This window comes from Camelina sativa, chromosome 14 (genome assembly GCF_030686135.1).
Source record: "Camelina sativa cultivar CO46 ecotype springtype chromosome 14, ASM3068613v1".
Classification (NCBI taxonomy): domain Eukaryota; kingdom Viridiplantae; phylum Streptophyta; class Magnoliopsida; order Brassicales; family Brassicaceae; genus Camelina; species Camelina sativa.
Window position 1 is genome coordinate 1,384,025 of NC_141893.1, and position 25,652 is coordinate 1,409,676.

The 25,652-nt window shown below is 39.2% G+C and overlaps 6 protein-coding genes across 11 annotated transcripts; 3 read left to right on the plus strand and 3 right to left on the minus strand.

Moving 5' to 3' along the window:
• Window positions 1-178: 178 nt before the first annotated feature.
• Window positions 179-2,534, plus strand: LOC104738921 (hypothetical protein At1g04090-like). Its single transcript, XM_010459138.3, has 2 exons — window positions 179-468; window positions 660-2,534. Exons 1-2 carry the CDS (start codon window positions 363-365, stop codon window positions 2,270-2,272), a joined length of 1,719 nt encoding a protein of 572 aa, XP_010457440.1. The 5' UTR covers window positions 179-362; the 3' UTR covers window positions 2,273-2,534.
• Window positions 2,535-2,562: 28 nt separating this feature from the next.
• On the plus strand, window positions 2,563-4,615 carry LOC104738922 (auxin-responsive protein IAA10). 3 transcript variants are annotated; one of them, XM_010459141.3, is made up of 6 exons: window positions 2,563-2,788; window positions 2,953-3,202; window positions 3,594-3,886; window positions 3,971-4,103; window positions 4,200-4,261; window positions 4,363-4,615. In XM_010459141.3, the coding sequence occupies exons 2-6, from the start codon at window positions 2,979-2,981 to the stop codon at window positions 4,377-4,379; spliced, it is 729 nt and encodes a 242-aa protein (XP_010457443.1). In that variant the 5' UTR covers window positions 2,563-2,788; window positions 2,953-2,978; the 3' UTR covers window positions 4,380-4,615. The 3 variants fall into 3 exon arrangements, with proteins under 3 accessions (XP_010457443.1, XP_010457442.1, XP_087340112.1); XM_010459140.3 differs by lacking the exon at window positions 2,563-2,788 and having other exon boundaries at window positions 2,795-3,202; XM_087483986.1 differs by lacking the exon at window positions 2,563-2,788 and having other exon boundaries at window positions 2,795-3,202; window positions 4,200-4,391.
• Window positions 4,616-4,755: 140 nt separating this feature from the next.
• LOC104738923 (subtilisin-like protease SBT1.2) lies at window positions 4,756-7,774 on the minus strand. The gene has a single exon (XM_010459142.3). The coding sequence runs from the start codon at window positions 7,291-7,293 to the stop codon at window positions 4,963-4,965; it is 2,331 nt and encodes a 776-aa protein (XP_010457444.1). The 5' UTR covers window positions 7,294-7,774; the 3' UTR covers window positions 4,756-4,962.
• Window positions 7,775-8,108: 334 nt separating this feature from the next.
• Window positions 8,109-14,704, minus strand: LOC104738924 (ABC transporter C family member 5). Of its 2 annotated transcripts, none has more exons than XM_010459143.3 (12): window positions 14,234-14,704; window positions 11,891-14,038; window positions 11,470-11,790; window positions 11,298-11,384; window positions 10,388-11,086; window positions 10,141-10,305; window positions 9,773-10,067; window positions 9,471-9,685; window positions 9,081-9,386; window positions 8,913-8,976; window positions 8,572-8,811; window positions 8,109-8,476 (listed from the first exon to the last, which is right to left on the minus strand). In XM_010459143.3, the coding sequence occupies exons 2-12, from the start codon at window positions 13,928-13,930 to the stop codon at window positions 8,364-8,366; spliced, it is 4,545 nt and encodes a 1,514-aa protein (XP_010457445.2). In that variant the 5' UTR covers window positions 13,931-14,038; window positions 14,234-14,704; the 3' UTR covers window positions 8,109-8,363. The 2 variants fall into 2 exon arrangements, 1 of the variants encoding a protein (XP_010457445.2); XR_015579807.1 differs by lacking the exon at window positions 8,109-8,476 and adding an exon at window positions 11,164-11,212 and having other exon boundaries at window positions 8,741-8,811; window positions 14,234-14,628.
• A 2,999-nt stretch (window positions 14,705-17,703) lies between these two features.
• On the plus strand, window positions 17,704-20,032 carry LOC104738925 (uncharacterized). 2 transcript variants are annotated; one of them, XM_010459144.3, is made up of 8 exons: window positions 17,704-17,993; window positions 18,118-18,330; window positions 18,427-18,618; window positions 18,715-18,915; window positions 19,014-19,094; window positions 19,395-19,518; window positions 19,605-19,697; window positions 19,808-20,032. In XM_010459144.3, the coding sequence occupies exons 1-8, from the start codon at window positions 17,889-17,891 to the stop codon at window positions 19,879-19,881; spliced, it is 1,083 nt and encodes a 360-aa protein (XP_010457446.2). In that variant the 5' UTR covers window positions 17,704-17,888; the 3' UTR covers window positions 19,882-20,032. The 2 variants fall into 2 exon arrangements, with proteins under 2 accessions (XP_010457446.2, XP_019091720.1); XM_019236175.2 differs by having other exon boundaries at window positions 17,782-17,993; window positions 18,081-18,330.
• A 164-nt stretch (window positions 20,033-20,196) lies between these two features.
• Window positions 20,197-25,405, minus strand: LOC104738926 (uncharacterized). 2 transcript variants are annotated; one of them, XM_087483988.1, is made up of 14 exons: window positions 24,858-25,405; window positions 24,274-24,432; window positions 24,033-24,149; window positions 23,862-23,946; window positions 23,458-23,566; window positions 23,300-23,367; window positions 23,056-23,181; window positions 21,970-22,982; window positions 21,678-21,878; window positions 21,519-21,579; window positions 21,201-21,314; window positions 20,957-21,070; window positions 20,776-20,865; window positions 20,197-20,656 (listed from the first exon to the last, which is right to left on the minus strand). In XM_087483988.1, exons 1-14 carry the CDS (start codon window positions 24,944-24,946, stop codon window positions 20,630-20,632), a joined length of 2,373 nt encoding a protein of 790 aa, XP_087340114.1. In that variant the 5' UTR covers window positions 24,947-25,405; the 3' UTR covers window positions 20,197-20,629. The 2 variants fall into 2 exon arrangements, with proteins under 2 accessions (XP_087340114.1, XP_087340113.1); XM_087483987.1 differs by having other exon boundaries at window positions 20,759-20,865.
• Window positions 25,406-25,652: the final 247 nt, after the last annotated feature.

Genomic DNA, 25,652 nt, shown 5'->3' on the forward strand with positions numbered 1-25,652 from the left:
ATAAATTGTGTTTTTGTGCGACAGTCCAAAAGTTTCTCGTGTTCATCAAAATCTTGTTTGTTACTTATGTTGATAATAAGTTTCTTGGAAAAACAAAGGTGATGTTAACTTGTCCCCCAAGGTAGTCGTCGGTGATGTGTAGAATTGCATAAAACCAATCCAAATTTAGAATTTGCATAAAACTGTGAAATTCGTGACTTTTTTTTTGGTTCTTTCTTGAGAGTTTTCTCTAATAAGAAGAAAATAAAGTATTAAATACTAAAACTTTTGTTTATTCCGAAGGGCTTAAAGGGATGCAACATACAAAGCTGACATCTTTCATCTTCCTTTCATTAGGGTTTTGGTGAGATCAGAGAGGGAATATGTTGGGTTACAAATGTCTCCATTGGAACAATGTCACAGATCTACCGCCATTAAAAGACCCTGTAACCTTCTCCCTTCCGTCTCCCATTCCCCAATGGCCTCCAGGTAAAACTCCAATTCCATCAAATTCCCGACTTCTCTAATTTGTTCGTGATTCGTATATTCAATCTAATTCAATCGGATCTCTCTGGCTATATCAGCTAATCAAATCCAAACAATGGTTGATCAGAATCTTTAAACATTCTCTGATTTTTGCTTTTTTTTTTTTTTTCTCTGCATCCATTGAAACTGGTCAGGTAAAGGATTTGGCTCTGGAACAATCAATCTCGGAAAATTACAAGTCATCAAAATTACGGATTTTGAATTCATATGGCGATACAGATCCACTGAGAAGAACAAGAGCATTTCCTTCTACAAACCAAAGGGGTTGTTGCCTACAAACTTCCATTGCTTAAGTCACTACTGTCAATCTGATTCTCATCCTTTGAGAGGTTATGTTCTTGCGGCTAGAGACTTACTGGAACAGGAGGAACAGAAGCCTGCGTTAGTGGAACCTGTTGATTTTACTCTTGTCTGGAGCTCGAATGATTCAGCAGAAGAAGAACGTATTAATAATACAAACGGACGCGGTTACTTCTGGTTACCGCAGCCTCCTGAAGGGTATAGATCGATTGGTTTTGTGGTTACAAAGACTTCCGCGAAACCAGAGTTGAATGTAGTTAGATGTGTTAGATCTGATCTTACTGATGAATGTGAAACCCACAATGTCATTGTCACTGCTGTTTCAGAACCTTTAGGTGTTCCTTTGTTCATATGGAGAATCCGGCCTAAAGACCGAGGAATGTGGGGCAGAGGTGTCTCTGCTGGTACTTTTTTCTGCAGAACTCGGCTTGTTGCTGGTAGAGAAGGTCTCGGTATTGGTATTGCTTGTCTAAAGATTCTAGATTCAGGTTTACACGCTATGCCAAATGTTGATCAGACTCAAGCTTTGATTCACCATTATGGTCCTACACTGGTCTTTCACCCTGGTGAAATCTACTTACCATCTTCCGTATCTTGGTTCTTCAAGAACGGTGCAGTTCTATGCGAAAAGGGAAATCCAATCTATCAACTTATCGAAGAAAATGGCTCGAATTTGCCTCCAGGAGTAAGCAATGACAAACAGTTTTGGATTGATTTGCCGTGTGATGATCAACAAAGAGATTTCGTCAAGCTAGGAAACCTTGAAAGCTCGAAGCTTTACATTCACGTTAAGCCTGCTCTTGGAGGAACGTTCACGGATCTCGTCTTCTGGATCTTCTGTCCTTTTAATGGACCAGCGACGTTAAAACTAGGACTGGTCGATGTCTCGTTGATCAGTATCGGACAGCACGTCTGCGATTGGGAACATTTCACTCTCCGAATCAGCAATTTCTCAGGTGAGCTTTACTCAATCTACTTCTCTCAGCACAGTGGCGGCGAGTGGATCGAAGCTTACGACCTAGAGTTCATCCCCGGAAGCAACAGAGCAGTTGTATACTCGTCGAAACATGGCCACGCAAGCTTTCCTAAGGCGGGGACTTACCTACAGGGATCGACGATGCTTGGAATTGGGATAAGGAACGATACTGCTAGTAGCGATCTCTCGGTTGATTCGAGCTCAAAGTATGAGATCGTTGCGGCAGAGTACCTACGCGGTGACGGTGTGGTGGTGGCAGAAGCGCCGTGGTTGCAGTATATGAGAGAATGGGGACCAAAGGTTGTGTACGATTCAAGGGAGGAGATAGAGAGGTTGATGACTCGATTTCCGAGGACGGTTAGGGCTTCACTCGCCACCGTACTGAGAAGACTTCCAGTAGAATTGTCCGGCGAGGAAGGTCCGACGGGACCAAAGGAGAAGAACAACTGGTACGGCGATGAAAGATGGTGAAGAAAGCTCACTGTTACGGGCAAGGGGAGATTACCATGGGAGCCCCGCCCGCCCTAACTGTGTAAGTTGATTGTTTGCTTGTAAAGGAAGAAGAAGAAGAAGAAGAAGCTTTAATTACGGAAAGATTAATAAACACAATTTAGCGTAGGAATAACGTAAAACACTTGTCGTTAGAAGTGTATACAGATGGGTCCCACGATGTAATTAATTAAACAAACAAACTTATTTATTACACTTAATTAATTAGACGAACAAACCCAAACCAAACGCACACATATCATTCGTGTACCGTTTCCGCTTTTTCCTTTCTCCTTCTCTCTCTTCGTAAACCTCTCTCTCTGTTAAAAAGTTTCGATTTTTTCTTGTTTTGATCCGCGTGAATCGAAGTCGCCCTCTCGAATCAGGAGAAGAAACCTCGTTTTGTTCCCAATTGTAGCTCTGGGATCCGTGCGTTACCTGAAGATTCTTTTTTTCTTTTTGCGTTAATTCTGTCTCGAGATTTTAGAATTCTAAGAGGTATTGAAAAGTTGAAACCTTTAATGTTTTATGGGATTCTTCAACCTTGATCGGTGATTGGATTTGAATTAAGGGTTCTTCTTGTTAGCCACTGAGTGGCGTTTTTCGTCTTCTTTCTCTCTCTTTTCGTTTATTGATTTTGGGGATTATGAATGGTTTTGGAGATGTTTGTTCTTCAAGTGGGTCGGTGATGATCGGGGAAGACAACAAGGCTGAGATGTCTTCAGAAGATTCTTCTTGCCCTGACGAGTCGGTGTCAGAGACAGACCTCGACCTAGCTTTGGGCCTTAGCATTGGTCTGAAAGGTCGTCGGAAAGTCCGGTCTTCTATGTCTTCCTCGTCTTCTTCTCTCACCAGAGAAAGTGGAACGAAACGCTCTGCTGATTCTTCTGCCGCTGCCTCAAACGCTACCAGGTAAAAACGTCATCTTGCTGACTTATATACACCATATGTGTGTTATGTATGTGTATGATTGTTCTCAGATTTTAAGGCTAGGTAGATTTTGAATCAAATAGAGTTTTTTGGGCCCTTTATGTAATATATAGTTATGCTTTTGAATTCCACTGGTAATGTTATATATTTATGTCTCTTCTCTTGTCTTTTGTATTGATGTTTGCTATCTCTTCTTCTAATTTTAGACCTATATGTAATGGACGAATGAATTAATCCACAGGACTGGATCGTTCGTTCTCTAAAATGTTTTGAGTTATACTTGTGGATTACATTGGTAATGTCATACTGTTGTTTCTCTTGTATATTGCAGTTTGCTATTTTCTGATTTTAATTTCTTCTGGTAATGGAGCAGACAAGTTGCCGTAGGTTGGCCGCCTCTACGGACTTACAGAATTAACAGTTTGGTCAACCAAGCTAAGTCATTAGCTACTGACATTCCAAAGGACACAGCAAAAATTGGCGTGGTGGCTGCAAAGAAGGATGATGATTCCTTTATCAAATCTACCAGGACTTCTATGCTTGTGAAGGTGACAATGGACGGAGTTATAATTGGAAGGAAGGTTGATCTCAATGCTCTCGAGTCTTACGAAGCCTTGGCGAAAACTTTGGAACAAATGTTTTTCCAGATACCTTCTTCTGTAACAGGTCAGTTTTTTTATTATTCTATTTCATGTCTTTTCAAATTCTGTGTCTCTTGAATTTGACTGGTTTAAATCGATCAATTTGCAGGATCAAACACACAAGGATGCAAGAAAATCAAGGAAACACAAGCTTGTAAATTGCTGGATGGCTCATCAGAATATATCATAACGTATCAAGATAAAGACGGAGATTGGATGCTTGTAGGAGATGTTCCTTGGCAGTACGTATTCGCCCTTTATATCTTCCTTATTTATCATCTTTATTTGTTATAGCTAGCACATCAGTTACAGTTCAAACGATCTTTTCATGTTCTCAGGATGTTCCTTGTGTCCGTGAAAAGACTGAGAATCATGAAGACATCAAGTGAAACCGGAGTTGGTATATAGCAAAAACCATCAATGCTCTCAGATCGTCTCTGCATTTGTTAAGAAACCCTTTTCAGCCCAACATCGATCTGAAGGTGAATTATATTCTGTCAGGTGCATATGATCAATGATGGAAGTGGGAACAGAGAGATATGAAAAGAGACAAGTACACAGATAACAAAAGCCAGGGTTCGTTTCTTGTTTCTTCAATTCATTACATCTCTTTGATCTGTAAATTGTTAATCACATTCAGATATATGAGTATACACAAATGTACATGTCTCTTGTGGTCGTTTGTGAATATCAAACAACAACTGAACCTTCTCTTTGAAGATATTTGTATACAGTATTTAGGGTTTATCGCTCCTATGGCGCCTGACTCACTATACAGCTCGAACTCAATTTTATTTCCTTTTGATCGCATAACTCGATATTGGCCAGTTAATTTGTTGTTCTAGTGGTTTGATTGTGCAGAAAAATCAAAAGAAGCAAGTATCTGGATTAAGGTTTAGTGATGAAATCGAACTATATGATAGAATCACCAGTAGTTTCATTTTCAAAATCTGAAAAATGAAATACAGCTAGTGTGTGTAGTAGAGAATAACAACAATGAATCAGCTTCACTAGGTTTTCTTAGCATCAAAACCTAATAAATCTACTATTTAAAAGCTAACACAAACTTTTGAAACAGAATGTAACGTTTCCTTCATTGGCTCAATTCTTCAAAGTCACAGAGATTGGGCTCCTAACTCGCTGCATCTGGTTCCGAGAGTTGACCCAAGTCAACTGTCCCTGTGCAAAGGTAGCCACACTCTTTCCTCTGTTTCTCTTCTTCAACACAAACCATACTCGATAACTTAGCGTTTGATCTGCGTGGTTAAACACAAGTCTCTTAGGGTTTACAACCACTTTGACCCCCTCAGGAGCCTTGACGTTCACCGAGTATATCGAGTTAGGGCTTCCAACGTTAGTCACACGTCTTGTGATCATCTCTGTCGTCTTGCCACGTTTAAAAATCACTGAAATGGACGGGTAATTGAGGCTAAACCCCGGGTTCTTTCGTAATATCCCGTTGCAGGTCACGTTCTTGTGAGTGATTGCTAAAATGTCTGCTCTTGTGAAACCTAGCGTGCAGAGGTAAGTAATGTAGTCCACTGGTTGAATGTTGTAAACCAATCCCGGGTTTATTGCCTTTTGCGGATTTACATGCCCTGCTCCAATGGCAAACACACCAGCTGGTTTGTTACCGTCCTTTATCGCTTTGCCTCGACGATCATACAAATCCGCTGTTGTCATCAATGCGGACTTGATTGCAGCAGGAGACCAATTCGGGTATGTAGACCGGATAAGAGCAGTGATTCCGCTAACATGTGGACAAGACATTGAAGTTCCTGACATTACAGTGAAGTTAACTCTTCTGGTATCATAAGGAAGTCCAGTTGGTCCTAGATTCTGAGGCCAAGCCGCGATGATATTGACTCCCGGAGCGATCATATCCGGTTTTAGTATCGAAGGATTGGCTAAACTCGGTCCTCGAGCTGAAAACTGAGCCACTTCTGGTGCTCTTGACCGCCCAGTCACCGTCCCACCAAAAATGATGCGTGCCTTTGGTTTCACAGTGGCATTAACATAAGCTTTCAGAAGAACTGACTCTGCGTAACCAATCAATGTAGCTGGTAAGAGATGAACGTCGACAGAATCTTCTTCTTGGTTGATCTCTGTGTTGGCTAAGATCATTGCAACTCCACCTGCTTCTTTAATCGCTTCACCTTTCTCCGATCTTCCATTGACACCTCGGTCACAAATCACCATTTTGCCTTGGATTTTATCTCTTGGAAGTGACCCTCTCAAGCAGAACTCACTTCCTTTTTCTCCTCCCGTGATGTAAATAACCTCGACCTCTCTTTCGGTATTCTTTAAACCTTTCCCCGGATACAAGGACTCTCCATAGAGAAGCTTTCCGTTGGCTAATCGGACCACAGCAGGGAACTTTCGATCAAGCGTGCCTGCACCAATGGTTGAGACCCAAGGAGCTGAGTTTGCAACCGAGCTTTCGATTGGACCATTGTTACCAGCTGCACAGATTACGGATATACCACGTTCCATGGCTCGGAAGGTTCCAATGGCAATTGTGTCATCATACAAAGGAATGGGGAAACCGCCAAGGGAGAGCGAAAGAACATCGACTTTATCTTGAATCGCTACATCTATAGCAGCTAGAATGTCAGAGCTGTAACAACCATTGAACCAACAAACTTTATAAAATGCAATGTGAGCTCCAGGTGCCATCCCACGAGCCACACCAACTCCATTGCCGAGAACACTTGCCATCGAAACAGAGGATCCACCAACCGTTGAAGCCGTGTGAGTCCCATGTCCCGTTGAATCTCTTGCCGAGATGTATTCACGAGGCATGTTTGGTGATTCCTCTGGCGAGTTAGCGACACGGTGTCCTCTGATGAAGAATCTAGCACCGATTAGCTTACGGTTACAGCTCGAGGAACTGAAGTTCTCTCCTTCTTGACAAATCCCTTTCCATTTCCGTGGAACAGAAGGCATCCCGGTATCGTCAAAGCTTGGACTTTCAGGCCAAACTCCTGTATCAAGCACGCCAACAATCGTGCCTTGACCAAACCGAGATTTAGACCATACACCGGAGTTTCCTATACCGTCAAGTCCCAAGAACTTGTAAGAGTACGTGGTTTGAACCTGGAGAACATGGTCAGGTCTCACTGCAACAACTTCAGGTGAATATCTCAGCATCTCGGCTTCTGATTCAGTTAACTGAGCAGCAAAGCCTTCCATGGCAGAGCCATAGGAGTATAGAAGTCGTGAAGAAGGCTCTTCTTCTTCTTCTTCAACACCCAAAACTGCTTCTTGGAGAAAAGAAAGATGCCAATCGAACTTTGAGGTAAAGGTTTTAGCGGTTTCGGTGTTAGGATGAAGCTGAACAATGTAAGTCTGTTTCTGTAGGATTTTTGATGAAGAGAAAGAAAGACAGAAGAAAAGGAAGGTAATGCAGAGTAAGCAAGTTTTGGATTCCATCGCAGCGAGCTCAAGAAAGGAGTTGGTTGTTTAGTGTTGTTGAAGTGCATGGTATTGGAGAGGAAGAAATGGGTTTTTAAAGAAGAGTGAAGAGAATTCAAAACCTGGGATTCAGAGTCTAAGGAAGAAGATGATGAAGCTCGTGAAGAGTAAGAGCTCTGCATCACGAGTATCCTTTGTGTGTTGCAGAGGGTAGGAGCTTCTTCTCTTTTGTTTTTTCAAAGCTCAGGACAGGAACTATTAAGTGAAGCTGTTCAAGTTTTTCACTTGTAAGGCTTTTTTGTCTGCCTTTGTCTCTCTGTGTTTTTTTTTGCTTTTTTGCTTCTTCACGAGATTTAATGGTTAGATTTTATTGCGTATATTATTAGTTTTGTTTTGCCCTTTTTGAGCAACACCAAATTTTGAAATTCATTTGGTTTCCGTTGAAGTTTTACTGGATTAATGAAATTATTATGTACTCAAACTCAATAAATCAACCATTTGCCAATGCATTTTTTGTTTTTTAATATGTTTAAGTTACTAATTATATAATTATATAGCCTTAAATAAATTAAAATACGACCGTTGAAGGAAATTAAATGCAGCAGCGTGGTGAGTGTTTCGTTCACTACGTGCGCATTTATACACGCACGCTCCACACGCCTCGTTTTCTTCATCGGGTACTACAACGTCACAATACTGCTATTGGGCTTCATATGACGCTCATCATAAGCCCAGTACAGAATAGTCACCAGTATTATACAATTGTGAATTGTGTCTTGGATGATTAACAAAGGATTGATCTCTTCTAATCTTTCTCTGTTTTTGCCAGATTATTTGATAACATCAAACGCACATATAAACTAACTGTTCCGTACAAAAAGGTTTTCTCCCAATGTCAAAAGATGAGATTTAAACCCCAAAGTTTTTTAAGCTTGAAGATTGCATCATTTCATGCTTTTTTCTCTTTAAACCCAGTGCAAAACTCTCCCTTACTTGACGGTTAGACCTTAAGCTTTTGTCACATTTCAGTTCTTTTATATCCTCTTGAGAAACCCCTCCCTAAACTGAATTTTTTTTAACGTGGATGATCAAAAATCAGGGATCCCAGTAGATCTTGAGGAGTATTCTGTTACCAATTTCAAGAACATGGATGATTTGTCTTCTAATAGCCGCGCAGGAGTATCAAACTCTGCTACTCTACCTGCAACACAAACCGTAACACAGCACTGAATTCTCCCAAAAGACAGGTAATACGAAGATAAAGGGATTAATGTTTTTTATTTGTATATGACTTACCATCGCTAAGAACCAAAACAAGGTCACTGTCGATAACAGTTGGGATCCGATGAGCAATGGTGCAGACCGTGCAGTCTTCAAACTCGGTTCTGATGATCTTCTGGATTAGATTGTCTGTTGCAGTATCAACTGATGCTGTTGCTTCATCAAGCACAAGTATTTTCGCTTGTTTTAGTAATGCTCTTCCAAGTGACACAAGCTGTCTCTGCCCAACACTCCAGTTATCTCCATTTTCCAGTACTGTTTGATATATGTTTTGAGTCAAAAAAATCAGTAGAAAGAAGCCAAACTACCGGAATTAAAAGAAAAGGAAAAAGAGATTCTTTGGTGCAAATAGTTACCTGGAGAGTCAAGTTTTAGGTCTTTTCCTCTAACAACGTCTCCAAGCTGGGATTTGTCAAGCGCCTGTAAGCAAAAAGTTGAGTAAAACTCTAGAAACTAAGTCCAATTCCAAGGGATTAACATCTAAAGCAGAAACAAGACAGAGTTCGAAACAACATAGTATATACCTCCCAGATTTTATCATCTGAATGTTCTTCGAGTGGGTCAAGATTGGCTCGGATTGTTCCTTCAAATAATGTAGGATCTTGAGGTATAATACCAAGGCGACTACGGAGATCATGAAGACCAATTCGAGAAATATCTATGTTGTCTATAGTAATTTTTCCAGAAGTTGGCTCAATCAACCGAAACAAAGCTTGAATCAAAGTTGACTTTCCGCTTCCCGTTCTCCCAACAATTCCAATCTTTTTTCCACCCGGAAACAAACAGCTTACCCCATGGAGTACTGTTGGAAGATTCTCAGCATAACGAACCTTAAAAAAGAACACGAAGCAATAAGAAAACAGAGAAATAAAAGTGCAGAGAAGGTAGTAAAAATACTATTTTTGAACTAGTACCTTAACATCAAGTAACTCTATTGTTCCCGTTTCAGGCCACGAGGACGGTGGGCGGAAATCTTCGACAATCGGTGGTGCTTCTCCTAAAATCTGACTATACTGATAAATCCTTTCGATTGAGATAATTTTGTTTTCAAGCTTACAAAAGCTAAGTATCCATCGTGATAGACGTCCATTCAAGTTAAGCCCATATGTCACAGCAAGCCCTGCCATGCCTATTATTACAGCAGAAACATTACTATATTAGAAAACACAGCTTCTCGTTGATTTGTTTTTCTGTTGAAGAAACTAGAGATACTTACTTGGATCAATGGTTCCATGTTGAAAACTGACGAGTAAAACCATACAGAAAGCAAATACAAGTGTGGAAAGTAATTCCATGCGTAAACAAAGCCATTCGATAGCAGCGATACTGCAGAAGAAAGGTCGAACAAAACAATCGAGGAGATAAAGATTCCTTTTGATAAATCTTTTTTCCTGGCCAAATCCTCTTATTGTGGCAGCACCAGCAATTGATTCTCCAAAAAGATGAATTATTGGAGACTTCTGGATACTAACAATCCGAACCAATTCTCTTGAAGAAGCCATGTAATATTTCTGCATTTGATTTCAATATCAGTCAATTATAAAATAAAAAATCTTTCAGAGGGAAAATAGAAAATAGATTTACCTGCATCCAAAAGCAAGCAACCGCTACCGGAACAACAAGAAGGAAAACTTGCCATGTAACATTGGTCATTACAGCGACAATCCCAAAGAGTTGTATCGTAGTAGAAGCAAACCCACCGAGTCTAAAAGGAATGTCAAGATCCACAACACTTTGATCAATAGAAACCTGCCCACCAATAAATATTCCCAAAATCAGAAAAGTAATACAGAAACTGGTGGATTTTGGTTATAATACCACATCTACATACCCGATTCAAAATTCTTCCTGCAGGAGTGGAATCAAAGAATGACATTGGCGCTCGGAACACACTTCTGAGCATATTCAAGAAGAGTTTCTGTGCAGCTGCCAGACCGAAAGTTGCAACCAGAGCAGCTCGAACAAATATGAACACAGAGCTCCCAAAAGCTAAAGCCGTATAAACGATGAGAAGCAGTGTGGGATCCACTTTAGACTGGTCACCTTCAGTTTGAGGATTCGCCCAAGCCATCCACCAGTTACTAGCAATCTGAAGAAATTGGAAAGAAGCTTGTGCGAGTATAATAAGAGGAATCAAAAGCCCTTTATATGCTGCACCCATATATGACAAGTACACCTTCATGCTGACTTTTCCCTTTACTCTTTCCTCTTCTTGGACAAGCTGCTTTTTGCGGGAACGCTTTGCTTTCTTCTTCTTCTCTTTGATTGCCTTTAGATCTGAAGAAGATCCACCATCTTGTAATTCCTTTGCCAAAGTCTCAATGTCATTTTCAAAAACATCTGACTTTGGATTATGCAAGATCAAATTATCGGGGATTGGATTTTCATCAGAGTCTTCTGAGGAGAGACTTGGGATGTCCATGGCCTCAATTGCTTCGTGATGCGCAGACACTAAGGCCTTAAAATCAGTACCTGCTTGTAGCAGATCATCATATTTACCCGATTGAATAATCTTGCCTTCCTTCAGAACCTTCGAAACAACACAAATAGACATTTTCAGAGCTTGTCATAACAATAATAGTTTGAATACTCCTTCAACAGTTTTACCTTTCTGCAACAATAGAGACAAGTTCATCACATCTGGTAAGCTAAACACCTATAAGAGACCCTTTAGCATTTCTAAAAGGACCAACAGTAGCCAAAATTAATGCGTAGTAAAACCGAGAAAATGAGTTTCTTACCAATATTAGATCAGCTGCAGGAAGAAACTCAACTTGATGCGTCACAAAAACAACAGTTTTCTCAGCCAATGCAGATAGAATATAGTCCTGTATAACCATTAATTACCACGTTATGCAAACATTCAGACTCAAAATATGAAATAGTGATTGAGGTTATAAAATTGCTTCTTACCCTAAATAAATCAGAGCCAGTGTGTGCATCAAGAGCACTAAAAGGGTCATCTAGCAAATATATGTCAGCATCTTGATACAGTGCTCTTGCAAGTTGTACGCGCTGTTTCTGACCTCCGCTGAGATTTATACCTCTCTCTCCAATAATAGTTTGGTCCCCATGTGAGAAAAGCTCTAAATCTTTCTTTAGCGAACATGCTTGTATCACATTCTTGTACCTTGCTTTCTCCATTGGACTGCCAAATAGAATGTTTTCTTCAATGTTACCAGACTGAATCCAAGCCGATTGAGACACATAACCAGTAGTACCACATGTTCTAACCTATATAACAATTATCAGCAGGTGGATCAATGATAATTAAGAGAATATTAAAATACAAGTGGAGCAATTTAGACGAAACAACCACAAAACATTAACGTACTTCACCAGAGATTTTTGGGATTTCCCCGAGGATGCAAGAGATAAAACTTGATTTTCCAGAGCCAACTGTGCCACAGACAGCCACACGCATACCCTTCTCCACTTTCATCTGAATCCCAGATAATGTCGGCCTAGAGGAAAAAGGGTCCCAACAAAACACACCGTCTTCAATCTCTATGGCTATATTTGAGAGTCCACGTGGAATAACAATAGTTGCATCTTCCTGTAGCTCTTCCTCCTGCAAGAACCCGGAAATCCTATCAAGAGAGACCTTTGTCTGAGCCATCATTGATACCAGATCAGGAAAGTTCCTAAGTGGCTCCTGAAGAATTCTGAATGTTGCCAGAGCAGAAAGAACACCTCCAGCTGTAAGTTGAGTGCCTAGGAATATCGAAGTAGCGAATGTAACTGCGGCTACAAAGATCGGGGAACTCCAAAAGATGAAAGTAACGAAAGCCTGTGAATATAAGGCTTTGCGAAGCCAACCATACTCCTCTTCCCTCATTTCTTCCAATCTCACTCTATAACGATCTTCCCATGCTTGCAATTTCAGAACTCTCATGTTCCTAAGACACTCTGACGTTTTCCTCATTCTTTCATCTTTCGCAGTCATCAATTTATCTTGATAGTCTTCCTGGACCTTAGCCAATGGAATCGTGACAAGAATAGAGATTATTGTAGCAACCAATGTAGCTACAGAAGCTATGCCCACGCTTTTATATAAAATTGCAAGAGCAAGAATAATTTGCATCGGAAGCATCCAAATATCATGAAGATACCATGAGTAATCTCCTATGCGCTGGACATCGACTGCCATGTAGTTTACAATTTCACCGCTGGTGTGGTTCTGCTTGGCTATACTCGAAAGTTTGAGACCTTTTCGGTATACCATAGCTGTTAAAGCTGATCTAACATGCATCCCTAAGATATCAACACCCATATACCATTGGCGGGTGGTGACTGTCTCTATAAGCTTGGACGTAAAGAATATCCCAGCGAGAACATATCCTTCATGTGGGAAAATCTCCTTCCCTCCAAGATAATCAACAAAGTAGCTGATCAAATAAGGACCCACATAGGACACTAGAGTATTCAACCCAGCAAAGACGGCATTGCAAGCTGCTTCTTTCCAGAATGATTTCAGAATGGCACGAGCTAAAGAAGGAGGCTTTGAAGGATTCTCGGATTTTGATCTCTTCCAATTCGACTTCAAGACCTTGTAACTTGACTTGGCTCTATCTCTTGGAGCAAGAAGCGGTATATCCTTAAGCTCAAGCGGTCTTTTAGAACCGGCCGAGAGAAGTGGATCTAACCAAGAAAGTGTGATGAGGCTAACTAGTCCAGCACTACTATATGGAGTAACTTTAAGACAAGCTGCCTCTTCTTCTTCAAGCAAAGGCTCCTGAAGATCAGAAGAGCTTCGGCGAACTTGAATACCAGAAATGCCTCTCAAAGCCACAAAGCAGAGAAACCCAAGAGCAGGTGTAACAGCTAAATTGGCCACAACATGAGAAGAACAACCGCTCCAACCTTCAATCGCTAGCCTTCTTCCATCCACATACATAGTACACAAACAAATCGAAAACGCTAAAAACCACCATAACCTCAACAAGAAAGGTAACTTCTCTGATGACTTGTATTTCAAATGAAGAACTGAGAAGCTAAGGAAAAACCAAGCTAAACACTGAGCAGCTGGAAAGCAAAGAAGGAACCAGACACTGACTTCTCTTATAACCTTAACCCCATCAAAACCTAACACCAAAACTTGAACGCCCAACACATACAAGCAGCAGAGCAGAGACAGTTTAAACCCAAACCCAACAGTGACATCGTTAATCTCTCTTTCCAAGCTAACATTAGAAGCAGAAACCGTATCGTCCTTGGAGAACCTATCTCTGCCTCTTCTCACGCAGACGAGAATCTGCCTCGCAGAGACAGCAAACAGAAAGACAAGAAAAAGTGCGAGGTTGATGAGGACAGAACAGAGCTCCAACAGTGGCAAATCATCTCGGAAGAAGAACGAGATCTCGTTAAAATCCATGATCGAGAAGAAGATTTAGTGTGAGAGAGAGAGTTTGAACAAGCGGGCGGATACTTCGAGCTAAAACAAGCATCTCATCATCATCACTACATCCCAAATAAGCCGTAGCTGCAAAAACAAACGAGAGGCGATGAATCTTATTTTTTTTCTTTTTCAAAAAGTTTAGTATTGACACATTGCAAATCAAAACAAATTGAGTTTCTCTGAATAACCCAACACGTAGAAGCGATCACAGAGAGATACCCAAAAAAAAAGAAAAGGAAACACAAAGAAACAAACAAAAAAAAGGAAACACAAACACACCAGCTTTTGATAGATCAAAAATCAAATAGGTCCCCCAGAGAAGAAGAGAGAGAGAGGGAAGAAACAAATCAGCTGAAAGCAGACGTCACTTGGGTTCTTGAGAGAGAGAGAGAGAGCAATCGAGAAAGAAACCGTGAGAGAAAGAGAGAGACGAAGAAGCAGAGAAGATCTCTCTTAGCTTCGCTTAAATTAACCCACAAAAGAAAAAGCCAAAAGAGATAATCTTTTCTTCTCTTTCTCTCTAATCCCTTCTTTTTGCAAAAGAAATTTTTATGGGTGGGTCGATTTCGATTTCGATTCGAGATTTGTTAATAAAGTTGCTTCCTTTTCAACCTTTTTTATTTTTGCGTTGGACTTACTGTACTCCTTGCTTAATAGTGTGTGTGTGTGTGTGTGTGACAAAGCCGTACTGTACTCCTTGCTTACGATGATGGATGCCTTTGACGTCGATGCGTCAATGTGAGTGCGTGTAAATGTCACCCTTTTTTTTTTTTTCCAATTGTCCTTTGTAACGATATTCAAAACTATTTAATTATTGACCGCATAATTCTTCAATAAAAGCTTCTATCATTATTACTACTAATCTTTTTTAACTATTCTAAGCAATGGAATCATCATATTCCGCTTTTTACGTTTTTATTCTCTCTATTTTTTTTTTATCATCACGTTTAAAATTTTATTAGTATAACATTCAGAAAAGTTGTTTAAATAGTAATAATTTGTTGACATTTACCTACCCAAAAAAAAAAAAAAAAAGAATTGAGATTTGTGAGATTGATCACTTTTGTGAATCAGAATAATATGAAGTCTGCATTATTAATCTAGCTAATTCCATTATAGTATTATTTTGCGCTGAGCTACTACTATGGAGGAGGAACCTTATTTACGGTCCACGGAATATTCTTCCTACACGTGAGTACTATACTATGTGCTGTTTACAACTACAAGTCTGCAATATTCGTATAGTATATATTACATGTCGGTTATTGCAGGTCTATTTTAACAATTCATTCTTCTGGTTTCCGTATGTACATATGTGTGTATACACAACATATTGAAGCTTTTTAAAAATTCATTTGTAAAAAAGTGCAGATGTATACGTTATCGTTTCACTATATAAAAGAAAGAAAACCAATTTTACATCTCTGGACCAAACAATGAGACAAACGAGTGCCAACTTGAAATAATATAATAGGATTAACTTTGAGAGTATGAAAATGGCTTTATATATATAGATAGAGGCATAGAGCTAGTCCAAAGATCCACATACAAATACTTTTAAAAAAAATCATAATTTCAATGCGTTGAATCTATCAGTGTAATACATATGTCCACCTAATTAACCGTACATTAATTATAAAATCATATTCATAATCTGGTACTCGATGTACCTGTAACTTTGTAAGTCATATTCTACAATCTCTCTTGCCCAAGTGTCAAGTGAGAGTGTGTGTCTGAGAGTATTAAGATGAAATGGTGACCCTTAATTAATTAGATTATAAACTAATATTATGGTGAATATATAGAGTTTGCAATCAATAAGCAACTAGCTATAAGATCATAGATTTACATAAAATGATTGTTTATTTCTGCCCGTATGTTTGTTTGTTTGTTTAGATAATATTCTATATATGTGCGGATGACGACTTACTACACATGCCATGCATCTCTTACGTGGCTATCCATTTTCTAATACATATGTTGAATGTCAATTATTGCTGACTATACATTAAACAAATATATATGAACGCGAATGAAGATGTCATTTAGTACATGATTAGTTAATATATTACTGTTGGTACTGCACCTAACGCCGGGTACGTACGTTAAACCATTTCTAGTTCACAATGAGGTTTATACGTGTTCGGTTATATTTTTCTCAAATACTATATGTAGAATCAATCATCCTTCTTCATACTTCATTTTCACGAACAATAAACATTTCCACTATAATGGATGATTGGGGATGTAACTTGTAAGAGTTGAGACGATGATGTAACAATTAATCTAGAAGCCTCTTGATAATGTATTTCTAGTTTTAAACAGAAATAATGACAAGTTTGATATAGTTGTTGCTACTGTAGTTTTGTCATTTGGCGTTTGGTCGGTATCGTCATGGCTTTGTCTAAACCATTTTTATACCACTTTAAGTTCACGCCAGCTCACTTTCCATCATCTTTCGTCTTTTTATCGTTTATTATTTCTTTATGGATAAGAACAAATTCCAAACATCAAAGGTCGCTTTTCTTAGATGAAAAAATAGTATGTTTCTCAATTCATGAGCACTGTTAAATACATATCCAAATGTGGCTTACGTACGCAAATTGTTCATTTGAGGACAAACAACAACAACAGAAAGAGAAGTGGAAAACCGGATGTCATCGATTAAGTAAGTTGAAAAAATCATTAGAAATGGAAAATTATGCAAAATAGAAATGGATTTGATTCAATAACTTTACTAATCCTAGTTAAGAACTCGTCTGTGAATATTTTTAAGAACTTAGTATAATTTAGTGATAAAAGACATAACTCCACTTATTTGTTCTACGAAACAAAAAAAATCTCCAATTATTTGGTAAAAAACATGTGTGGAATAATATAATTATTTCAACCTATATAAATGTGTTAGTATAGTATAGTATATATTAGTATTAGTCATTAATTCTTAAAACATAAAGGTTGGTAAACTTGAGTTAAAAAAAAAAAAAACATAAAGGTCGGTTAAATTTTCGGTTCCAAACCTATGTAATTAATGTAACGTGCATAATGATAGTGGTGGTCCTTAACAAAAAAAGGAAAAAAAAAAAAGAAAGAAAGAAGAAGAATAATGATAGTGTTAGAATGTAATGTATACTTGTGTTGCATCCCTCCCTCTTTTTGGTTGCACAAAAAAAAAATGTATACCTAACACATTTCTCTCACGTGTTATTATTATGATATGTCGAATTATATGGACCTACGAAGCCTCTGTAGACTGTAATCTGTATGGTGCCTAACACAGACATTGAATTGTAATAATCCCATCAATCTATCGATGATTTAATATCTCAACTCAACACAACTTAATTTCGTATTCACTATTTGGTACCGTTGTTTGGTGAACGCGAATTTAACAAATCTGTACGAGATATACTGGTCCAGATATATTAGTGTACGGCCAAGTTTAGGCCCATTGAAGGCCCTACCTTCTTAAATTCAACGATAGTAATGGAAACTTCTATGAATTGTCGTTTTCTCCGTCACCGACCTTTTTGCACTGTCCCCCTCAGTCGCTTTTTAGACTCCGATGGAACTTCGCTTTTTTTTTTTTTTTTTTTTTTTTGTCTTTACCTAACTTGATATGAATTTTGTAAATCTTTATCATAAAATAATAATACAAGGGGTTTCATTATTTTGTATGCGTATAAAACTTATTTCAATGGGATTACTTGGGCCCATAAAGCTCTCAGCCCATAAAGATAATTAGGGTCAAACCGGGTCGATAATATTAAACCGGTATTCGGCTAACGATAGAAATAAACCGGTCTCTCTGGTTCTCCCTAAGTCCCAACCCAAGTCTAAAGAACTCGAAGCTTCTTCTCCTACTCCTCCGGTCCCCGTCTTCGTCTTCGTCTAGGTTAATCGAATCTTCGAGTGTTGCGTTCGCTGCGAATCGATGGCGCTATGGATGGACGCGGACTCGGAGCCGATGACGGAGAGCGAAAAGGCTGATCTTGACGCTATTTCTGCTATCAAAGAGTCCGCCGCCATCGAATTCAAAGTACTCACTCTCTCTCTCTCTCTCTCCTTCTATTTTGCTCTGAATCTCCTAATTCGATGCTTCTTCTCAATAATTATTCTTTGACAGTGTTGCCTCCACTCTCTCGTGCTTTGTTCAAACACAGGAACAAGGCAATGAATGTGTGAGGAAAGGGAAAAAACATTACTCTGAGGCGATTGATTGTTACACGAAAGCCATTAATCAGAGAGTTCTAAGTGACTCGGAGACCTCAATTTTGTTCTCGAATCGAGCTCATGTTAATCTACTATTAGGAAACTATCGGCGTGCACTCACCGATGCTGAGGAATCAATGAGGTTATCTCCCGAAAACGTTAAGGTAGCTACTTTTTTTTTTCTTTTAATAAACAATTATTTTTTGATTTCGTTGTAGCGTTTTGGGCGTTTCCCTGACTGGTTTTGGTGGTTTGCAAAGGCGGTTTATCGAGCTGCAAAGGCATCAATGTCACTGGATTTGCTGAACGAAGCAAAATCTTATTGTGAAAAGGGAATCAAGAATGACCCGAGTAACGAGGACCTGAAGAAGCTTCTAAAACTGGTGATTTCAAAAAAGCATGAGAAAGAACAACACGAGGCTGAAGTCTCAAGGGCTGTGTTTGAAGCCAAGGTTTGTTTTACTTGAAAATCAAGAGCTTTGATACTTAATAAGCAATATAACACTTAGGCATTTATTTGATTCAGTTTTCTATTGGTTTTGCGGCAGGCTTGTCTCTCTGCGATCGAGAACAGAGGCGTGAAGATTGGCAAAGCGATGTACCGAGAGCTCACGGGTTTGAACAAGCCAATGTTAGATAAAAACAACATTCTTCATTGGCCTGTCCTGCTTCTTTACGCAGAGGCCATGACAAGTGACTTTGTCGAGGACTTCTGTGAAACAGACATGTTTGCAACTCATCTTGATATGATATCCTTTTTCCCAGTTTCCTTTCGTTTCTTATTTTTGCATCTCATTTAGATTGCCTCTGCTCAATGCATTTTCTGTACCTCCTTAGCGCTCTAAACATGTTTTCAGAGGACAGTCCGCCGCTGCCATGGGATAAAAACAACGACTACTCACGTGATGTTATTGAGCTTTATTACGAGGTAATCAATTACCCCCACTCCACCCACAAATCATTCCTGTATACCAAACTCTTGTTTTAGATTTTCCTGCTCCATGCAGCTTTAGTATTTCCAATTAAAATGTTTCAGCTTATCTGTTCTCTGTGTTTTGTCCACATCTCAAATTCTTACATATGGCTTCCGTTTTTTTTAACTACAATTTCGAAGAGTCTACTTTTCGTGTTGTATTTGAACATCTCCATGGGAAAGTGATACACTATATAGACGAAAGTGTGCTATATGAAGCACTTGTAGTAACATTAGGGTCTTTCACTTCTCTAGGCGAGTTCAGGATCTCCATTGCCCAAGAGTAGAGTTCTCCACTATCTTCTAGAAGGTACAAAAGGTTCTCAAGCTGAAACTACCGGAGAAGAGGGCACAAGTGTAAACAAAACACCCTCCTACCGTAAGAATCCTAAACTTAAGATAATATATGCACTTTGCATTGTCAATTCTGCTATATAACATATTTTCCTTGCATTGGGAAAAAAGTGAAAGGTTCGTTGGGTATGGTTAAAGTAAACGAGAGAAGAACATTGCATGACGTGTTAAAAGAACCTAACTTTGTCATCCCCGAGATTCCAGGTTTGGTTGTATTATCATATTGATGTCTGTTTCTTAACAGTTGCTATCGGCTTCGTTTGTGTTTATTGATTTCCCTCTCTTCTTGCTTTTTGGGGTTTCGTTGCTTACAGTCTTCTACATTGTATCAAAGAGGTCTAAATTTTACAAGGACTTCACCGCTGGCAAATGGAGTCCACCGAGTTGAAAAATTGAGTGATAAAGAGAACATATCATTAGGATTTTGCATCAAAATCAAAATACAGTTTGGATATTTTACTTTGAGGAAAAATACAAACTTGTGCGTGTAAAAGTGGTGAAAAAACATATTTTGCGGCTTATTTGATTGATTGTCATAATCTTTTGGTATTTTAAAGTAGATAACAGATTCAGAAAGTGTTAAACTACTATTCAAGACCCAAATCTGTTCTCAATTCTCAACGAAGGATAGGCTTGGCCAAGGTGACAGTGAGGCATCAGATCATGTCTTGATAAGGATTATTCTAGGTAAAAGATGAAAAAAGAAGGGGGAAAAGAAATCTTACAGAGGAAAACCGTGGTTACAAACTTAGTTACAAAGCTACAACAACAAACAAAAAAAATATCTTTTTTTTTTTTTTTTTTACATTTTTCTGCAGTCTTTTAAACAACAGACTCAGAAACCTGCTTCATTTTTGTTTTTGTTTTTTTCAAAGAAAAAAGGGTCGCAAATTGGAGAGAGGCCATCCTAACATGCGACCAACCACAGTATATAAGAAATAAAGGAAGAAGAGACCACCATCTTGTCTGTGCATAGAAAAGGCTTCACAGGTCTCGAATCGCACAGCTGGTAGGACAGCAAGCAAGCAGAATTGAGGTTTACCCGAAAAGAAACAGAGGAATATAAATAATCCTGCGATGCAAGATCTTTCAATAAGAGTGTGTATTGATGGTTGAGACCCAAAATTCTGCTCCATCTAGCATTCTAATGCATATGTCTGCACCTGTGGTTCATAATTTTCCGCCGACGGAAATAGGAATATATCATATGTTAGTTCAAAATTGCCTTCATTCATTTTCTTTTAAATTGTTCCAAGAAAATCAACCTTGTCAATAATTCTACCTCGGACAGATTCTCATCAGGAGAGCTGTTAGGTGCAGTGAGGTTGGATACAGCAGCTGTGTTGTACCGGAAGATCCTTAGTTTTCCCTCCTGAGATAAATATTGAGCAAATATCAGTACAAGTAAAAGTTGTATCGCCAAGAAGAGTTTCACATTATGATTATATTTCTAGATTATTTACCTTTGTTCCATAGACAAGACCTCCCCCAGGAGAAGGATGAAAGCAGGCAACATTAACTTCATCCTCTGAGCTTGGAAGTACTCTCACCAGTTCCATATCTGATACTCTGTAAATCTGATGGAATAGAAAACGAAAAAAAAAAAAACAAATCTTTGTATAATATCAAAGTGTAAGATATAAAATGGGGTCTGCTATTCTTTTCTGTTAGCCTAGAGATTCGTAACTACGGAAGCATAGACATTACCTCCAACACTGTGAAAAAATGTGATGTTGTTTCTCCATCACTCACAATGCTCTTCAAAAGAGAACCATGACGCCGACCATATGCAAGCAATATGTACTCGGAGGTTGGTGAGAACTGCACGGAAATTTTTTAATCATAAGGTGTTTCATCACAATAATACAAATTAGTGAACAACTATATCAGTGGTGATAATCTCAATGACCTTTGCAGTTATGACGTACTTAAACAACCTTGAGCATGTTATATCCACAAAAAGTTGTCAGAGACTTATGTCTAACAAATATACCCAACCCAATAATTCCCTAAAAAGTGGCTAACCTGGATAGAGGTCAAGCAATGTGCCGCCCTAATTGCTCGTGACACAAGTACTGAACCAAATCTGTACACATACATAAGATACTTTCTCTTAAGTTTTCAGTGTAAAAATCTGAAAAAGTAATAATTAAGACCAAAAATCAAATTGAAAGAAGCACTTACGATTCCTTTTCGAGAGAATACACACGAAGTTCATACATGACTTGATGTGCTGTGACTGGATGTCGAGTAGGGGAAGTCGCAAGCCCCGAATCTTGTTGGACCAGCGTCTGCAAACCAGGATCTGTCTCAGCATGAGGAATAACACATGCGACACAAGCTGCTAAATATCTCCCACATGGTGAAAAATGGGATCCCATCTCACTGCAAAGATAACCACACATCATGTATCTCCATCAAAAAGAGAAATACTATCATCTAGTTGTAGCACAACAATATTAAGGAGACAAATTACCTGCAAAGGACAGCATGATGTATAGTTATTCGACATTTTTCAGACTTCAGTATTGCACATGGGTCTCTAATGTCATGTGACCACACTCTCAGTTTGACAGTACACGGCAACTCTGCAGCAGCAATTGAAGTAGCCAGTTCAGACGGGATTCTGTTTACCACAGGCTGAGCATCAGTTCCTTCATGCTGAGTGTTACGAGAGGAAAGACCTTCTGCTAAACCAGATACTGCGAAGCGGGACTGTATAAGTCGGTCCCGAGAATCACCTCTTGCAGAAACCCCATATAAGTTAACACCACCAGGAATTTCTAATGACGCTACTGCAGCCTCTAGACTGGCTGTGGATGAATGAGATGCTGAAGACGAACCCGTAAAAGGAGTTGAGTTGACATGACCATTACTACCACTAGGAAGAACCACTGGATTAGCACCAGCTTGGCTTTGAGCCATCAACCACCCTTGTAGAAAAGGTAACTCCCAGGAACCTCTGTCTCTAAAGTGAAACAACTGCTGAAGTTGTCCAAACTCGAGTAAATCTGGCTGACTTGAAACTTGACCAGGGAGACTGTTTCTTCCAACAGGTTGAGCTTCGTCTACATCCATGGCATCAACTGCAGTGGTAGAGTTTCTAGCTCCAGCTTGGCCAGCAACTGGGTTGCCTGCAGAGTTTTCTGGGACATGATGGGAACCAGAAAGATCACCAGACATAGCCATGGGAAGAGGAGAAGGTGAAGTTGTTCTGCCGCCATGTTCTACAGAACTTTGATTACTCTGAAACCTCGATTGTGCACTTCTTGAACCAGTACTACCAGTAGAATATTGTATTCGTGGATCATCAGCAGAATATGAAGGCAAAAGCAAGTACGGTAATGGCACAAGTGGCAGTTCAGCTGCCAAACTGGTACGACTGCCACTTTGTGTGTTGGTGAAGAAAATTGCAGGAGGTGGATATCGCAAATAACCTGGAGATGTTGCTCTTGTCATTGCGGAATCTGATGAATCAATGTCAGTCACCTGCCATTTGTAGTTTAAAGAGTAAGCCCACAATGTGGCAGATCAGTAACCCAAACTTCAATCTGTAGCTTACCTCTGCAGTCAAGAGAAGAGGAACCCCATGTGGATGAAAGTGTACAGCTCTCAGGGAACGCCTTGTCTTCAACACAACTGCTGGTGAGGATTCCTCCCCTATCCTATTATAATGCCATATGTGCAACTTCAAAAAAGAAAAAGCATCAGATGTAAGACATTTAGATCAAATAAATTATTCTAAAAGGCTTAGCTGCCTCCAACTAGCTAGTGAATCATGAGAGAATTCAACGGGAATAAGATACCTTATGACCAGATGCAACAGCAAGTAATTCACCATCAGCATGGAAAGCAATAGAAGCAATAGGTCGATCTGTTTAAAGAGGAGAGAAAGAGACCAGGAGTAAATTGGATGAAAAGTAGAATAGAGAAAAAACAAAGAAATATACTGACTAGCACTTACAGAAATCATGAGATCTAATACATGCCGCAGTTTTTGTATTCCATAAGCGCACCTCATGATCTAAACTTCCACTAGCAACTATTTCTGAGTGGCGTGGATGGAATCTGACCTGTAGAGAACTCAGTAACATTAGATAGTTAAGCAGTGGGTATAACGCATAGCAAATTATCTTTTCAAGCAAGCCGAATCAACTTAATCCATTGCAAGTATTTTCTAACTAGCTACACCAAAAACGTATATAACAAAGTTGACACAAATCATCCAACTTACAAAACTAATGACAAAGATCACCACCAGATTTCTTAAGGATGCAAGATTAGGAAACCTTAACTGCTACCTAGTAACCATGGTAAATCATGGAGTCAATGAAGTTATGAGAAAAGGGATATTAATCTCTGACTCACCACCCAAGGTGTCCTCCGATGGCCACTCAAAACTTTTAAGCATTTTCCTGTCTCACAATCGATAATCTTTACTGTGTGGTCACCACTTCAAGATATAAAAAAAAATTCAAGTAAATCCCATTAGCAAACGGGAAAGATTAAATTACAACAAAATCGATTCATAATACTTACTGTGTAGACGCAAGAGTTCTTCCATCAGAGCTAAAAGCTGCTGCGATAGTTGACCTTGGAGGAGGTACAAGAGGACAGTATATAGCAGATAAATGCTGCAATGACTCTGCCTCGACCCTGCATAAAAGGAAAGCTGTATACATTCAGAAGCTCGAACGGGGTAGGGTCACGTTAATTCATCTTCACAGAAGATACATCAGTTTCGAAATAAAGGAGCGAATAAGTGATGAATGCAAGGTACCATGAAATAAGATTATGTCCCTGCTCGCTCACTGGTTCGCTACTGGTTCCACACGACGAATCAGCATCCCATCGGCTTTCACCCCACCGTTTTCTTGGCACAAACTTTGTTTTTGGTGAAATTTCCCTCTGGACAAGCAACTTGAAGACGCTTCTACACCTGAATTCAAACCATGTCAAAAGTGATCCGGTCAGATCAGCAGGTTTGGGAAATGGCAAAAACATGAAAATTTCAGGTTACAAGTTCAATTATCACTTCCAAGTTAATACTGTTGTCTGAACTGCTGAAACTAGCCCAGACTCACTATAAAGCCGCACAATTGTCCACTTTAACATAATTAGAATGCCAAAACTCTATACTACATGAGATCTACCACTTCAAAAAATACTTATATAGCCAATCGTAAGACAAGATTTAGAAACCAGCATATCAACGATCTCCAAAACAAGCTTTCTAATTACTTGATCTAACGCTGGATCTCCAAAACATGAGCAAAGTAGTTCCAAGTTTCTAAAATTAAGAGGCGTCACAAGGTTCTAGTACAATTCAAAATTCAAAGTCAAGTCAATTAAGTAAGCTCTGACCTCTGGCGATGGACATTAGCCACTGGTTTTGGTGATGGTATCATGGACTGTGGAGAAGGTTGATCGTGTGACCAGATAGATTCCGTCATCTCTAAAGCTGAAATTCATATCAATACCCCAGTGGACAGAGAATCCATAGATGCTGCCAAAACAGGGGACGAAACCCTAACTAGAAGATCTTTAGTTGAAGAAGAACAAGGCCAAATCGCCGATCTAATCTTCCCGAATTTCCTCGCCGGCGGCTCCGTCCTCGAGATGGGTGGAATTTAAATTCCGATGAAAGAGCGACGACGAAGAAACCTAACAGGAGGAGGCCATAATAGCTGAGGAACAAGGTCTGCGATACATTAAGAAGGATCTCCTTTTTTTGTTTCCTTCTATCTAATTGAAATGCCCCTGTTCTTGATTATCTCAACACATGCTTTTGAAAATTTACTACATACCCTTCTATTTTTCTATTATTTCGATATCTACCCTCGTAAAATTTGAAGAGAGAATTGTAATCCTTATAGTTTCCTCCATTGAACCAATCTCTCGGATGGAGCAGCAACGGACACATTCAGATTATATGGAAATTTATAGTTCTAAAGAAATCAAGTTCAAGCCCTACCACAAAAAAAAAAAAAAAGAAATCAAGTTCAAAAGTGTTAAGTTATCCTGTAAATCGTTAATCGTTAATTTAGTTTAGTATCTTATCCTGCACAAGATTTATTAAAGTTGGCTGAAGAATGGATATGATGAAAGTATTGAACTGCAATTAATAAAAATGTTGGCAAATTCTTAAATTTAGTGAAT

Bases quoted from the DNA above. Each gene is read 5' to 3' on its own strand.
- LOC104738921 (XM_010459138.3), top strand. From the start codon at position 363: ATGTTGGGTTACAAATGTCTCCATTGGAACAATGTCACAGATCTACCG. The intron at 469-659 runs GTAAAACTCCAA...GAAACTGGTCAG, and splicing joins CATTCCCCAATGGCCTCCAG to GTAAAGGATTTGGCTCTGGA.
- LOC104738922 (XM_010459140.3), top strand. From the start codon at position 2,937: ATGAATGGTTTTGGAGATGTTTGTTCTTCAAGTGGGTCGGTGATGATC. The intron at 3,887-3,970 runs GTCAGTTTTTTT...ATCAATTTGCAG, and splicing joins GATACCTTCTTCTGTAACAG to GATCAAACACACAAGGATGC. The intron at 4,104-4,199 runs GTACGTATTCGC...TCATGTTCTCAG, and splicing joins GTAGGAGATGTTCCTTGGCA to GATGTTCCTTGTGTCCGTGA.
- LOC104738923 (XM_010459142.3), bottom strand. From the start codon at position 7,293: ATGGAATCCAAAACTTGCTTACTCTGCATTACCTTCCTTTTCTTCTGT.
- LOC104738924 (XM_010459143.3), bottom strand. From the start codon at position 13,930: ATGGATTTTAACGAGATCTCGTTCTTCTTCCGAGATGATTTGCCACTG. The intron at 9,686-9,772 runs GTAAGTATCTCT...CTGTAATAATAG, and splicing joins ACATGGAACCATTGATCCAA to GCATGGCAGGGCTTGCTGTG. The intron at 8,977-9,080 runs GTATATACTATG...TTTTGCTTACAG, and splicing joins CAGATGATAAAATCTGGGAG to GCGCTTGACAAATCCCAGCT.
- LOC104738925 (XM_010459144.3), top strand. From the start codon at position 17,889: ATGGCGCTATGGATGGACGCGGACTCGGAGCCGATGACGGAGAGCGAA. The intron at 18,916-19,013 runs ATATCCTTTTTC...AGCGCTCTAAAC, and splicing joins TTGCAACTCATCTTGATATG to ATGTTTTCAGAGGACAGTCC. The intron at 19,519-19,604 runs GTAAGAATCCTA...TTGGGAAAAAAG, and splicing joins AAACAAAACACCCTCCTACC to TGAAAGGTTCGTTGGGTATG.
- LOC104738926 (XM_087483987.1), bottom strand. From the start codon at position 24,946: ATGACGGAATCTATCTGGTCACACGATCAACCTTCTCCACAGTCCATG. The intron at 22,983-23,055 runs GTAAGCTACAGA...TACAAATGGCAG, and splicing joins CTCTTCTCTTGACTGCAGAG to GTGACTGACATTGATTCATC. The intron at 21,879-21,969 runs GTAATTTGTCTC...TTATCTTTGCAG, and splicing joins CATCATGCTGTCCTTTGCAG to TGAGATGGGATCCCATTTTT.